The sequence below is a fragment of the Mustela nigripes genome, chromosome 1 (genome assembly GCF_022355385.1).
Source record: "Mustela nigripes isolate SB6536 chromosome 1, MUSNIG.SB6536, whole genome shotgun sequence".
Lineage (NCBI taxonomy): Eukaryota > Metazoa > Chordata > Mammalia > Carnivora > Mustelidae > Mustela > Mustela nigripes.
Window position 1 is genome coordinate 44136407 of NC_081557.1, and position 15653 is coordinate 44152059.

The 15653-nt window shown below is 45.8% G+C and overlaps 1 protein-coding gene across 2 annotated transcripts; it reads left to right on the forward strand.

The window, feature by feature from the left end:
• Positions 1 to 27: 27 nt before the first annotated feature.
• RRP8 (ribosomal RNA processing 8) lies at positions 28 to 15236 on the forward strand. 2 transcript variants are annotated; one of them, XM_059409189.1, is made up of 7 exons: positions 28 to 290; positions 1457 to 1856; positions 2083 to 2527; positions 2617 to 2746; positions 3166 to 3272; positions 3355 to 3451; positions 3677 to 15236. In XM_059409189.1, the coding sequence occupies exons 1-7, from the start codon at positions 36 to 38 to the stop codon at positions 3794 to 3796; spliced, it is 1554 nt and encodes a 517-aa protein (XP_059265172.1). In that variant the 5' UTR covers positions 28 to 35; the 3' UTR covers positions 3797 to 15236. The 2 variants fall into 2 exon arrangements, with proteins under 2 accessions (XP_059265172.1, XP_059265181.1); XM_059409198.1 differs by having other exon boundaries at positions 1490 to 1856.
• Positions 15237 to 15653: the final 417 nt, after the last annotated feature.

The window sequence follows — 15653 nt, forward strand, 5'->3', positions numbered from 1 at the left end:
TTCCTTGCCCTTCTAGCCAGCGGTACCTAAACTCGATGATTTCCGGCGCCGCGCCGGCCACTCTAGCCACACAGATCTTCACTCTTTGGTTTCCGGCTCAGTTCCGGCTGCTCTGCGAGCCAGGATTAGTAGAGACACGCTGTGCACGTGGAAAGGCGTGTGGACGCGGGGATTTCGCCTACCGCACCAGCATGTTTGAGGAGCCCGAGTGGACCGAGGAGGCCCCAGTAGCCACGGACCTCCGGCCTGTAGCCTCACGGCCTCTGCCCGCCTCAGCCTCGCAAATCAAGGTGAGCGGCCCTGCGCGGAGCTCTTCCAACCGAGAAGCTTACCCTGGTGGATCCGGGCACTGGGGCTCGCTGTGTGTGTGTGTGTGTGTGTGTTGGTGTGTGTGTGTGTGTGTGTGCACGCGCGCGTTGGAGCGGGGGGGGGGGGGCGCCTGCGGCCAACAGAAGACCCGACTAAGTGAAAGCTGTTGAGTAGAAGTCAGTGACGTGAGGATGAATTATTGGACGCGAAAAGCACGTGCAGAGGCCCTGGGGGGAAGAAAGCATGTCCTGCTGTTAGGGTCACCCACACAATTATCCGTGTGGTTGGAGCACAGAGGGTATGCTATTGAATTTGGGGAGGTTGAAGTTTTGCATATTTTAACAATAGAAGCCAATAAAATGGTTTTAGCAGGGGAATGATTTCTTAAGATTTGCATTTTGAAAAAGTCCTTGGTTTCAGTGTGGAGATTGGATTGGAGAGATTAAGAGTGAATGACAGTGAAGGATTTGATCAGCACTACCGTTCTAAAGCAGTAGTGCAGAGTGGGTACTGATAAGTCCAGGTTAAGTGCCTGGCCTGGGACCTCCCAACAGGACTTCAATCCAGAAGGCCTTCCAGACAAGAGACCTTCTCCTTTAAGCCTTTGCAGATGTGAGGGCTGCTGTACTTCTCAGGCTCTTCCACCTTTCAGTCAGCATCCAACAAGGAATCCGCCTGCTTTTTCCCGTCCTCTTCATCCCGTCAACCCACTGCTATAATCTGTGCCACTGGCCTTTCCATCTGCAGCTTGTCCCTTTCCACTTATTCTCTATACCACAGCTAGACTCCTCTTAAGTGCACACCTGTGATCTTGTCACTCTTGTTTTCAGAAACGTCTAGCTTTTATAGAAAGATATAGAAAATTGCAGGCAAAAGCCTGAGATGAGTGTTGGAACTCCTGCTGCCTTGTGGCCTTACCACATTCCCCTGGGAAACTCCGCTTTCTCCCTCTATTCAGGTTCCAAATTGAAGAAGTGAGGTGGGTGGTTTCTCTGCTCTCCAGCCTCCCAGAGTTTGAGATGGTGACTTAAAAGTTGTTCAGGGTCTGGCAGGCTTCATGACAAGCTAGAGAAGTTAACTAAGAATAATCTAGATGCTTCCGCCAGCATCTGAATCAGGTCTCCATCTCTGCCTTCTTATTCTCCAGGCCCCATCTATTTACCTCACCCCTTTCTCTCAGGGCTCTAAGCACCGTCAGCTCTTGGCTACTTTACGGGCCCTGGAGGCAGCATCTCTTCCCCAGCAATACCCCAGCCTGCCTGACAGTGACTCTGAGGAGGATGTGGTGGAAAGGAAGAAAAAACGCTTGAAAAAGGCCTCATCTGCTGGTGCTTCTGTTGACGTAGAGAGGAAGAGGAAGAAGAAATGTCAAAAACAGGGTCCACCTGGCAGTGACTATGAAGAAAAGGAAGTAAAAGGGAAGAAAAAGTGCCTCAGAGGGATTCTGAATGCCAGTGACCCTGCTGAAGAACAGAAGAGAAAGAGGAAGTGCCAGAAACAGGCTCCCTCAAACCCCGCCCAGCATGTAGACAAGGATAACAAAACAGGTACTAGTGGATTTGTATACGTGTGTGGGATGGGGGGGGGCATCAGCTGATCGGATACAGGGCACAGGTTAACTGCCACCATTAGGTTTGGGGTTAGTCAGTAAGAAATGTTTTCATCCAGGCCATAGTCTCTTTCTCAAGGACAGGGATTGGTCAGGATGATTGCCAAACCTCAGAATGCAGGGGCTGTTGCCCCGAATATGCTCTCTCTTCTCCCTCTGTTCAGGTTCCAAAGCTTGGAAGAGTACTGCTACAAATAATCAATCCAAGCCGAGTCCTGGCTCCACTTCTGCCAACCCCCCCCAGACCTTGAGTCGCAAGCAGTGGCGGAACCGGCAGAAGAACAAACGTAGACATAAGAACAAATTTCGGCCACCTGACCAGGCTCCAGCCACAGTACCCACAGAGGAGACAGAGATGCCTCCTGCCCCCAGCCCAGATAATCATGAGGATCGGGCAGGGGCGCTGCGAGCCCGCATGGCACAGCGGCTGGATGGTGCCCGATTTCGCTACCTCAATGAACAGCTATACTCAGGGCCTAGCAGTGCTGCACAGCGTCTCTTCCAGGAAGACCCTGAGGCCTTTCTCCTCTATCACCGTGGCTTCCAGAGCCAAGTCAAGAAGTGGCCACTGCAGCCAGTGGACCGCATCGCCAAGGATCTTCGCCAGCGGTGAATGGGGGTTGGGCACTCTGAGAAGCAATGTGGGTCAGTCATAGTTCAGGCTAGACCAGTGAGTGATCCCTCCCCTCCACTCCCAGGCCCGCGTCCCTGGTGGTAGCTGACTTTGGCTGCGGGGACTGCCGCCTGGCCTCAAGTATCCGGAACCCTGTGCACTGCTTTGACTTGGCCTCTCTGGACCCCAGGGTCACTGTGTGTGACATGGCCCAGGTAAACCCTTCTATCTCTCTCTCTCTCTCTCTGTCTGGCCTATGCTCTAGACCCAACCTCAGTATGCTAATCTCTAATGCTCCCTCCCTTTATGCGCCCCCCATTCTAGTGTCTGGTGCTAGCAATCAGTGCGGAATTAATTAATTAATTAATTAATTTCTAAAAATATATTTGTGGGTTTGTTTTTTTTTTTAAGATTTTATTTATTTGAAAGAGAGCACAAGCGGAGGGAATAGCATAGGGAGAGGGAGAACCAGACTTCCCCTTGAGAAGGGAGCCCAATGTGGGGCTTAGTCCCTGGGATCATGACCCTAAGCCAAAGGCAGACACTTAACTGACTGAGCCACCCAGGCATCCCTCAGTGCTGGATTTCTGCTACCCATGTTGTACGCTTTGTACAGTTTTCCCACTCTTCACAGGTGCCTCTGGAGGATGAATCTGTGGATGTGGCTGTGTTCTGCCTTTCACTGATGGGAACCAACATCAGGGACTTCCTAGAGGAGGCAAATCGTGTGCTGAAACAAGGGTAGGTGCTCCCAGCACACAGATGTGTGTATATGTGTACAGGTATATGTCTGCATTTACGCAGAACTTCTCACTTTTCTCAGGGGTCTCTTGAAAGTGGCTGAAGTCAGTAGCCGGTTTGAAGATGTTCGGACCTTTCTGGGGGCTGTAACCAAACTGGGCTTCAAGGTCATCTCCAAGGTGAGGGCCCCAAGAAGTCTTCCTATTTTTGTCTCGTTTGGTCTTTTTTAGGGTAATGATGTTAAGGAAAGAGGCCATACACACAGACACAGATGTTTGCTCTTTTAAGGCATGACACATGGGAGAGTCCTGGGAACCTTTCTGAGCAAGGGCGGGGCATATACAGAGGTGTTTTGAGGAGCTGGGGTGAAGATTTGGAGCTCACTAGGTCTTTTCTACCCCTAGGATCTTACCAACAGCCACTTCTTCTTGTTTGACTTTGAAAAGACTGGGCCTCCTCGGGTAGGGCCCAAGGCTCAGCTCACAGGCCTGAAGCTTCAGCCATGTCTCTACAAGCGCAGGTGACCTCGGGGCCCGCCTTGAAAGAGGAGGCAAGTCTTGAACTCCAGGCTCAGAACTCGGAAGACTATATCCAGCAAGTCACTGACCCAGGGACTGGTATATCCCTTTTGCCGTCCCAAGAGTAATGTGTGATTAAATCCCCTGGTTCAGCCCTGCTCTATTGAAGGCTTCTTGATTGTGAGAAGCATAAAATCACTTGGGCTAGCTAAAGAGTAAGGAATTTACTGTGAAAATACAAGGGTATCTGGGAATTAGGGTTCCTCCAAATGTGGGAACTAGCTGGTTTGAAATTCAGGGCATCTCTGGGTTTGCTCCTCTTTCCATCTCTCAAGAGCCACGTGGACTTTCTGCCCTGGCATCTCTCTTCTCATCTCCCATCTGCTGAGAAAATCTATAGCCAGGGCTGGGTATGTAAGAGGTGCTCAATAAACCATAGCTATGGCTATGATGTTTTGTAAGCCTTACTATTTTCTTAAGTCCTTCCCTAGGTAAGGTTGGAGGTCAAAGAGTGAAGAATGGATTTCTTGATTGAGGAATACTCTGGGAGAGCTCAAGATGGACCTTTCAACAGCCTTCATTTCACAGGGTATTTAGAGAATACTGATAAGACTTTGAGTTGTTCTGGAGGATGGTGGTAAGAGAGCTGGGTTTCTTCATAAATAACAACTGGTTGATATCATGGTAGGCTGGGGGATTGGACTGTCCATTAGTAAGCACGAGGGTCTGTTTGTTGTGTCCAGCTTGTAGTGGTCCCAGATCACCATGTCCTGGGAAAGCTATGGGCAAGGAATGCTGGTGTTAGGAAAATGCTGGGATGATAGACCCTTGGCCTCTCCTGGAAAGTATCTGCCATGTCCTGATATAAAGATGTAGCATCTTACCTATTTGGAAGGGCAAAAACAGTGCTCACTGAGACACAGCTTCCAGGGCTCTGAGCCAGTCAGATGCCTCTGGTGAGGGGATCTAGCTTCGAGGTAGGCTGTGGACTGGAGGGCATGTTTGGAGGCTAGGCAGTGTGCCACAGTGTCTTCTCATGTACTCTTCTGTCTGCTGAATACTCACCTGATTAAGTCTTACTCATCATAGCTTAGGTTTTCCTACTCTACTGCTCCTAAAGCAGAATTAATTTCTTCATCTACATTCTTCGAATTGCATTGTGATTGCTTTGCACATTAGGCAGCGGTCTTTTCAAGTGATATTTATCTTTGTATTCCCAGAGCTTGTTGGTGACGTGGTAGAGTAACAGGGTTTAGCTGAGTGGGACTGACGAGAACAGGGTATTGCAGGAACGCAGGCTCAGGGTACAAGATGTGGGCACTGAGGACTAGGGATGATGGAAGAAGTAAGCAGATGGGAGAACTTGAGCAGAAAGAACAGGTGGGATAATGAGGGCTGGTGAGAAAGAGGAATTTGCAGTGAGTCTGGTTTCTCGCTTGAGCAACTGGTAGGGCTGGTGCTGCTGTTCAGAATGTTGGGTTGTAAGTACCTGTTCGATTCTCACTTGGAAAAGAGATGTAATCGTGCCAGGAGAGACCTGTCCTAGGATTTGGGAATCAGCAGTCTAAAAGTGGTCATTGAAGTCATGGGAATAGATAAAATATCCAGAATAAGGTAGTGAGAAGAGAAAATGGCAACAAATCAAACTCTGGGGAGCATCTGTTGGATGAGCAAAGGCAAGTAGACTAGTCAAGGTGACAGGATGAGAAGGTCGGGCCAATAAAACTGGGAGAGTAGATGTTTTCAATATGAGGGAAGGGATGGAGAGGTTGTCAGATGTCAGACGCTCTTGTGGGGTCTGTTAAAATTTACAGTGAAGTCAGACTGTAGTAAATGAAGTTGCTGAATACTGTTGAGGCCCTGCTTAAATTTATAGTGGTATTCATGTCTTTTTAGTTACACCAGCCAGCCCAGTAGTATGGTTATCTCTGCTTTCTCAGGAATCTAGGTGTAGCTGTGGGGAAATTGAGTACTAAGGGATCATCCAGAGTTGGAATCTTACTGTGCAATGGAAATGAAAGCAAGCAAAGGCATTTCACACCATTCAGAAGTAACTGATCTCTCTCTGGATTGTGTGCTTTTAGGGAAGGGGTAGGAGAGTGAAAACAGAGGAATGGGTTGTTGCTCTGGGAATCATTAGACAAGTGACCTGGGCAGGTGAGAGGTGGTGGTCAGGAATTGGAGTGCTTGAATTATTAGTGTTGGAAGCACAGCAGCTCCCAGTGATGGCCATGTCTAGAGTGAAGCCACAGGCGTCAGTGCCTGAGAGGCAAGTGAGAGAGGTTACCTTAACTGTATGCTGGGTAATGGACTGAGAGCTCAGGTATTATGGGGAGATCTTGTCTGAATGGACTTTGAGGTTCTCCAGGGTGGTGGTAGAAGTTGGCATGGAAGAGAGGCCAGCCTCTCTCGGGGAGGGGGCACATCGAGGAGGTCTGCAGACAAAATGATGGGTAAGCTAGATGACTGAATTTCAGAAGTGCAGGGGGTTTGGACTGCCTACTAGAGAGACTTCCATTGTGGGAGTGATGTGAGGCTGGTGAGTGGAGCTGGCTGCCAGGCAGCTGAGATAACTGCCTCTCGGCAGTCCTTTCCAGAGTGTCAGAAATTACTGAGCATTACTAGGGAAATTTTTTATTATGGCAGCTGCATGGGACAGGAGCCTCCGGGAGAAGGGGAGGCAGGCCACAAAGTCCAAGCAAAGTGTTAGATTAGCTGTGGGACACACATTACCTTTGACAATTCCCTGTCTGTGTTCTTTTGCAAATGTTTATATTTCTAGGTCTTGGTTAATTTTCCCTGATTGTTGTTGTTTTTTTTTTCTCAGCAGAACAGCTGGGGTCTGCTTTTTTCCTTTTCTTGTTCTCCTTACTTAAAATTTAGATTCTTCCTTTGCCTGTTCTGGCTCTATCCACCCAAGTAAGTATCTCTGGGTTTGACTCAGGCCTTGGATTCCCTGTAACTCAGTCCAGCCCCAGCAATGTCTCCATCAGTTGCTCTGATTCTGAAATCAGGACTCCCCTGATCTTGATCTGGGGCCTCTTGGCTCTGTCTTCAGCTTCAGGACAAACTCTTAGGCAAGCCCAAGTCCCTGGACATCAGTGTTTAAGGCTGAGAGCCGAGGCTGGAGAGGGAACAGTATTTCCTTAAGAAATAACAGCATGGCAGCTGTTCAAAGAACCAGCAATTTAAAGAACAGTTTGAGAAGAGATTGAAGGAAGGGCAAGAGTAGTAAGAGGTAAGTGGAAGGGGGTCTCTGTACTGTGTAAGGCAGTGCATGATAATCACCTAGTGGTTACCAAGCCCTCCCCCAATTTCTGATTGAGGAGATCAGGATAGGGTTGAGAAGTTCTGTTCTGGTTGCTTTGGTTTTTCACAGTGAAACAGGAAGCAGGGTTGAGAGAGTAGCAGGGAAGGGGTTGGAGTTTTGAGGCAAGGAGAGCATAATGAACAAATGAAGGATTGGATTGTTGGTGGTATTAATAACGTGCTTGAGGTTGAAGGTCAGAAAGAGGATGCATGGGAAGAGATCATGTAGGATCTCTGTAGAGAGCTTGCTGTTTTGAGACAGCACAGCTGGACTGTCAGGGCCCACCCCCCTGACCTCAACTCTTAACTGCGGACTCCACTGGGACCATTCAGGAAGCTTGAGGTATTTATATTCCTACGGCCGAGGAATGATGAGCCTGGAGTCTGACTCCTGCCCTGGGAATGTAGAGGGCAAGCAGAGGCTCAGTAACTGTTTCAGTGGTGGAGCCGGGGGAGTGCCACTGCTTTTGCTTTGGCCTGCGTTCTCCGAATTTGCCGTAGCAAGTGAGGCATGTGTGTATCCTGTCATCTTGCAGGAGAGAGGGAAACATGCGGTGCTCTTGGTTCCTTTCCAGTAGGACCATTTGAGGAAGCCAGGAGACCTCAGCACAAAGCAGCTAGGAGTGTGCCATGTGGACTGAGGAGGGAGTTGCAGGAGACCACCCACTAAAGTTGCATCTGCCAGGGTCAAGGGCACAGTTGGGATGTCCCCTTTAAATATCTGCCAGCCCCATAGGGCACAGAACTGCCCAGTCCAGCAAGAACCTTATTTCCTTTTTTAGCCCCTTTTCTGTGCCGCTGGGCCCAGAGCAGTCAGCATCTGTTAGGTAGATTGGAGGTAAGAAGAGCAGAGAGCATACAGACTATTCTTCCCCCTCCCCAGCTGAGGCTCCTTGAGACTAGATGTAAGTGGGCCAGGGCTGGGAGGGGCAAAGTAGTTAGAGCTACAGTAGATAAAGATTATTTATTGTTACTATGTAGGTTTAGACATTCTGACTGCTTGACATCATAAGACTGTTAATTAAGAATGAGCTGAAAAGTCACAGGTTTGCTGCAGTTTCTCTCCACATCAGGGAACAGTGCCCCCAAATGATAAAAGTTAGGAAGGGTGCTAAGAGTCAAGAATATGTACAGTTGGGTTTGGATGGCAGCCTGTGCCTTGTGCTTGTTCAGCATGCTTTGAGAGGTTTCTTGCTGCTGCAGCTTTTGGTGGGCTCCAGCTTTTGTTTCTGTAACACAGTCCTGCAGGAACACAGTTTCAAAGGAAACAGCATGATCTTGGCAGAGACACAGCCCAGCTCTAAACACTCAGCCATTTACATCATTGCACAAAGCCCTTCACAGCTTTTCACAGACACAGACCTGCAATTAGAGCCTTCTATGCACAGGTCGTCCTCTTCCCCGGTGACTTCTCAGATTGGCCACCTGGTTCTAGGACGTTAACCACTGTCTTACCGGTCTAATTGCTTCCATTCCTGCCCCCGAAGCCATTCATTTCTCCACATAGCCAAGTGATGTTTTTAAAATGTAAATCAGATATGTCATTTCTCTTTTTAAAATCCTTCAATGGGTTCTCAGTGCTCTGAGAACAAAAGACATAGACTCATTCCCAGGCCCTGTGTGATCCTGCCAGGGCTTGCTCTTCAAATGCATCTTAACCCACTTCTTCCTCCTGAGGCTGCAGCCACACAGGCTTTCTTTTCTTTCTTTAAGCATTCCAAGCTGCTTCTGCTGGCTTTTTATACATACTGCTCTTGTCTTTCTTCAATACTTTGCTTGATGAGCTTTGCGTGATCATCTTCCAGATCTTCACACCAGTATCTCCATTTCTTCTGTAGAAAAAACTGGCTAGATGCTCACCACAAAATGTCCTTTTCGTGGACACACAGTTAACGCTCCATTTCCTAGCCCCTTGCATCAAGGTGGGGCTCTGTGAATAGTCCTCACTAATGGAAAGTAAGTAGAAGTGATGTTTTGCTACCAGACCAAGGCAACTACAGAGTGGATGAGTGTTCTCCACACTTCCCCGCCCCTCCCGCTTGCTTCAGTAATCTCAAGCACATTGAGATTTTGACTGTTGTGAAGACAGTGGAGTCAGAATGTAGAGTCAGAGTCATTGCTTGGAGGAAAGCTGTTTGACCAAGAGCATCCACATTGGGCTTTTAAACAAAAAGAAATTTTTATTACTTTAAGTTACTGAGCTTTGGGAAGGTTGTAGAAGTTAACATTATATACCCTGGCTAGTATATCTTTTCCACCTTACTCTAGATCACAAAAGCCTTTTTGTTTCCTTCAGGGTGCTTCAAACATACTATTTTACCAGGTGCCAGTCAACACTCCTACCTGTCCCATAACTTTTATTCTTAAGAGAAAAAATACTCACATGAGCAAGTTGAGATAGTCATTTTATCAGTCGCATTTTGATTGTGACCAGAAGAAAATATCCCACTGGAGAATGTCCTAAATAAATTGTATTTTGTTTTTTTAAAAGATTTTATTTATTTATTTGACAGAGAGAAATCACAAGTAGACGGAGAGGCAGGCAAAGAGAGAGGAAGGGAAGCAGGCTCCCTGCTGAGCAGAGAGCCCCATGCGGGACTCGATCCCAGGACCCTGAGATCATGACCTGAGCCAAAGGCGCCCAATAAATTGTATTTTTATTCTAATATTACTAGAGACCTGAAGGTAGGTGGCTTTTGGCATTGGTTTAGGAACTCAAGGGTGTTAACCGTTAGGTCATGGTTACTCTTGGTCTCTTGGTTCTGATGATCACAAGGTAATACGTTCTTGATTAGGCAAGGACACTTTACTCTTCTTAGAGTCTTGCTGATTGCCACAACCCCTACCTATTTGACCTGACTTCAAGGGTCTTTCATTATTGTTAATACTGTTGTGTAAATATGCTTCATTATTCTGTACAGCATAACTGAGGCCAGTCTAAAATATTAGCATTTTAAATATATTTGTCTCCCTCATTCCTTCCCATATCTCAGTGACCTGTGAGCAACTTATACAATTCAAAGTTGTTCTTCCTCCAGTTCAGTGGGGTGGGGAAGCATGGTCTGTTTCTTTCACTCATTCTTTACCTCCTCTGTTACTTGGATTTGGGATGGGGAAGGCACATTGGAGGAGAAAAACCTAAACTATCAGTGTACTTCTCTAAGGCAGGCATTTAAATGCTGGCTTTCGTGTGAGGTATTGGAGTTCTCTCTGGAGGCCCCCTGGGGACTTGTGCACTGACTGGCTTTGCTTCCTTCCTTATGATAAACAACCCGTGCTCCCCTTCATCTCCTGCCCCTGTCCATGAATCCACAGCTTCCTAATGCTAACATTTCTCCTCCAGGCAGCCCTCTTGGGAGAGGTCCCAACAAATACCTCAAGACTGGTTGGTTCCCTATTACGAAGCCCACCAGAAACTATGCATATTTGTCCCACCAGACACTAAAAGTGCACCCCAGCCAGCCCCTGATTCCTGTCCCTCTGCTTGCCCCTGCAAGGCCAACTGACTTCTCCATGTGAGAAATAAGCACCAATTTCTATGTTTGTAGGATTCCATACCCTCGTAAGTGATTCAGGTTCTGCCCAGGCTCCACTTAAGTGGTCATAAGGAGATGGCTCTGTTAAGTTCCTGAGTGTAGACCTCTAGCTAGAGAATGTAATCTGAATGAATATAAAGCCTGTCCCATGTGGGAACACAAAGTGACTGTAAATGGTTCTTTTGGAGCTCTTCTTGATTTAGGATTGAGGGAACAGCGCTGCTCCTTTGCCTTTCAAGGAGGAAAAGTTTTCTATTCCTAAAAGTTCCCATCAATGCATCTTTCATTCTCACTTCTTATACAGTAGAAATTTGGGAGGCTCTGTATCAGCTTTATTTAATCTTAGAGTAAATCCTATGTGGATATATCCAGGACCTTCATTTAGATGTGTCAGTACGTGTTACCAATTGTATTCAGTTTGGGTGCATTATCTAAAGATCTTAGACAACTGAAAAACTCCTTTAACATCCTCTTATGTACATATTCCTAGAAAGCATGAACTGTTTGGGTTCATAAGCTCTATTTATAGAGTAACACAGTGTATTCTCACTTTCCCTCCCCCTCCTTCACTCAGCTGTGTTTTAATATCCACTTAAGCTATCACTCAGGGCCCTGTCAGGAAAATGCAAGCCACACTAAGTATTTCAAGTAACGGCATTTAATATAGAGAACTGATTGTGAGTGTTGGAAGGCTGAAGGAGTAGGAAGAAGCTGCTGATGTAATTCAGAAATTAGTAAGTGGAGATATCAGAGAACATCCCAGGTGCTAGGAAAACAGGAAGAAATGGCGTAATCACTGGAAACTAGGAGCTCAGAGAAGGGGCCCTTTTGATGAGACTCGGAACTTTGTGGGAGAAGCTCCTGCATACCTAGTCTTGGACCTCTGAGGAAGGGCACGACTGCCTGTCTGTTGCTAAAATCTCTAACAAGTGTGGCAGAGCTGCTGCTAAATGCAGAAGCGCTAGTAGCTGGAGATAGCTGCCTTCAGCTGAAGCAGGGTGACAGCAGCTGGAAAACAGGGATGAACAGCCTTCCTCCTCTCTTTCACTTCCAGTTTCCCTTTGGGATGTCCCACTAACAGGACCTCATGGAACCAGCTGGCGGTAGATTCTGGGAAACAAGAGTTTGCCGAATCTCAGCTGCTGCAACACAACCAGAGTATGTGTGAGGGGGTGGTGGTAGGGGTGGAGTGAGGGGTTGTCTTGTGGAGAGAGATCATGTGGTGGCTAAGAGCCCCAGGTAGGTAAGTAAAATATGTAGGTAAGGGATGTAATCCATGTAGTTTCTTGTAACTTTATTGCTTCTGTCAGCTGCAGTGTTCCAGGGTATGCATCCACTATAGTAAATGTATCCATTCACCTGGTTGCTTCAAATTCTTTGCCACCTGGAGAAATTATAATCCTTGGAGCTAGGTTCTTAACAAAAATTATGTTCTAGGGACGCCTGGGTGACTCTGTTGGTTAAGCCGCTGCCATTAGCTCAGGTCATGATCCCAGGGTCCTGGGATCAAGTCCCGAATTGGGCTCCTTGCTCAGCAGGGAGCCTGCCTCTCTCTCTGCCTCTGCCTGCTGCTCTGCCTGCTTGTGTGTGTGTGCACCCTCTCTCTCTCTCTCTCTCTGTGACAAATAAATAAAGTCTTTTTTAAAAAATTATGTTCTATCAATTAGATGCACTCACAAGATTTGGGAGGCAAGGGTCATCTTCCTGCTGCTTGGTTGTTGCTGCTGAAAAGCAGGTTTATCTAGATGGGTGGCTCTTTGCAGCCACATTCCCATTGACACCAAAGATGAAGTAGGGATGCTTACTTTACTGCTGAAATTCCATGTGGGACGGAGGTTCAGCAGGTGAAATCCCATCTACTCTGTGACACTTCAAGTTTGGCAATAACAAAGTATGGTTAAGAAGAGGAAGTACTGGGAGGATATCAATAAGTAATTCACAGAACTCATGAGAAGTCCAAGGAGTGAGGCTCAGAAAACAGACTTGGACCAGGAGGGGATGGACAACTAAAACACTTAAGGTCACACTTCAGAGTCAGTCCGGTTAGGATGGCACTGCTGGCACCATGGCTCCTGGACTTGTCTCTTTAATTGCTACACAGACTGATGCTAAGAATTGAGTTAAGCCTCCGAAATTTATGGGCCTATTTTTGGATTGGCCCATGAAAGCCCCCTCTCCGGTGGTTTCCTTTATTCCTCACCCCCACAATGTGTTTGTTGTATGTCTCTAGATACATATGTATCTTTGTCCGAATATATGGTTTTGGGGTGGGTGGGTGTGTGTGTGTGTGTGTGTGTGTGTGTGATGTGGTAGAGACTTGCCAGCTATCCCCCACACCCATTTTCTTCTTCCTGGGAAATCAGCTGGACCCTGTTTCCCAGCTTCTCTTATACTTAAGTGTGGCCACAGGATTGAGTCTAACCAATTGGATGGTAATGGAACTAGTGTGTGCTACTTGCAGATTTGGGTCCTTAAATTTTCCTATGCATAGTTCCCTATTATCCACTGTGGCCAGTTTCATGCATTTGCACATGTGACCTTGTAAGTTACCTGTTGAAGATGATGGAACCAAAAGATGGAGGGAGCCTAGATTCCTGAAACATCACTTAGAGAAGAGCCACCCACCAACTAGTGATGTAGGAAATGGTTGGGGTTCAGAGCTGACAGCCAATAAAGAATTCTTGTCTTTGGTGCAAAAAGATGGTTTTCTTAATGCACAGGGACAGGACCTGTGGACAGAAAGAGCTGCACTGGGATCCTGAGGAGTGGTCAGATTATATACTTTCCAGTTGGGAGGGGGTTAGGAATAGCATGGGCTTTGAGGTATTTTGGAAACAATGTTTCTAGGGCCTTGAGGAGGCTACCTATTGTTAGGAAAAGGTCATTTATTACTGTTTAGTAAAAACTCAGTCATGAGACCCTTCAGGTGTATATCAGTGGGCCATGTGCTTGGAGGATGATTGCTAACATATAGCTTGGGGGAGTTTAGAGATAAAGGAAGTTTCCAAAGTAGTTTTTAAGATTTTTAGAGAGCGAGCACAGGCAGACAGAGTGGCACAGAGTCAGAAGGAGAAGCAGGCTCCCTGCGGAGCAAGGAGCCCAATGTGGGACTCGATCCCAGGACGCTGGGATCATGACCTGAGCCGAAGGCAGCTGCTTAACCAACTGAGCCACCCAGGCGTCCCTCCAAAGTAGTTTTTAAATGTTAAAGTTGACTTACAGGATCCTAAGAGTCAGGCTAAGATTGATTTTGCCCTTAGCAAACTATTAACATCAAGGCAGCTGAGGACATTCTTAGAGGAATGTCACTCTGCCTATTTCCAGATTTTGTCAGTGGACTGTTACGTAGTAAGGTAATTTAATTTTTCTTTTGCCTTTTTTTCTCACATCATTAGGAACAGTTGTTTTGTACTTCACGTTAGTGAGAAACCATTTTCTTTATGGTTGAACCATTACACACTTCAAGATTTATTGTTACAGCAACTATTGTTGCTGATTTTTTCAAATCCCTTTTAGTTGAACACATCAGAAAAGTAAATAAAACACACATCCATATAGAAAAGTAAATGCAGGAGCACCTGGGTGGCTCAGTGGGTTAAAACCTCTGCCTTCAGCTCGGGTCATGATCGCAGGGACCTGGGATAGAGCCCCCGGCTCTCTGCTCAGCAGGGAGCCTGATTCCTCCTCTCTGCCTGCCTCTGCCTGCTTGTGATCTCTGTCTGTCAAATAAATAAATAATCTTTAAAAAATTTTAAAAAAAAGTAAATGCAACAAAAATGTTTGGCCCATGATTTATCATAGGCCAGCACCCATTATAACTACCATCCAAATTGAGAAAGCCTCAGCACCCGAAAGCCTTTTTATGCTTTTATGCTATGAGAGTCAGTATGGTGGTTAACTTTATATGGTTGAGAGAAGAAAGTGGTTGATGTTTGGGAGCTTTCTTCTCTCAACCATATAAAGTTAATCACCTTACTGACTCTCATGGCATTAATTTTCCATGTCCAACTGATTTTTATGTGTGGTTAGAAGAGGAACCTGAGTTTAATTTTATTTCCATCTAGATACCTAATCCAAAACTATTCACTGAAAAAACTTTTTCTCATTTCTATACATTGCCTCCTTTCCATATTTTTCTCTATATATGTGAGCCTATTTCTGGTCCTAATCCATTCCTAGGTCTTTATGTCTATCTTGGCACCAGTACCTCACTGTTTTCATTGTAGTGGCTTTCTAATAAGTTTTCATATGTGGTAAGCATATCCCACACAATATTTCTTTTCCAAAAGGACTACTATTAGCCCTCTGTATTTTCATGATTGTTGAGCTCCCCAAACACCCTGGAATTTTCTTATGCTGGATCGTTTTGGGGGAAATTATAATGGTGAGTCTTCCAGTTCTGTGGCCTACATGCTCCATTTCTTTAATTGCTGTCAATATTTTATAGATTTATGTACAGAGTTCTGCACATCTTTTGTTAGATTTATTCCTTGGCATTTACTGTTTTGTTTTGTTTTTCTAATGTCTTACAAATGGCATCTTTTTTAAAATTTCATTTTCTGCTTGCTTGTACATAGAAATAAAATGTTTTTGTGTGTTGACCATGGAGCAGAACCTTTGCTAAATAACCTTATTTACTAATTCAATTATATAACTGTATTTTTTAGTTTTCTACATAGATACTCCTATTCTTTCTGAAGACATCTATTTTATTCATTCTTTCCAACTTTGTACCTTTTATTTCTTTTTCTTGCTTTACTCCACTGGCCGGGAGATCTGTTACTGTGTTCAAGAAAAGTAATGTTGGTGGAAGTCTTTGTCTCGTTCTCAAACTTGAGAGAAAAGCTTTCAGTATTTCATCATGCGTATGATATTTGCAATGAAGTTCTGACTAATGGTTGTCACATTAATGATGTGCCTTTCTGTTTGCTATTAATTTTATCATGAATTGGATTTCAAATTTTGTCAAAAACGCTTCTGAATTGAGAGACCATATATATTTTTAAAAGTTCTGTCAG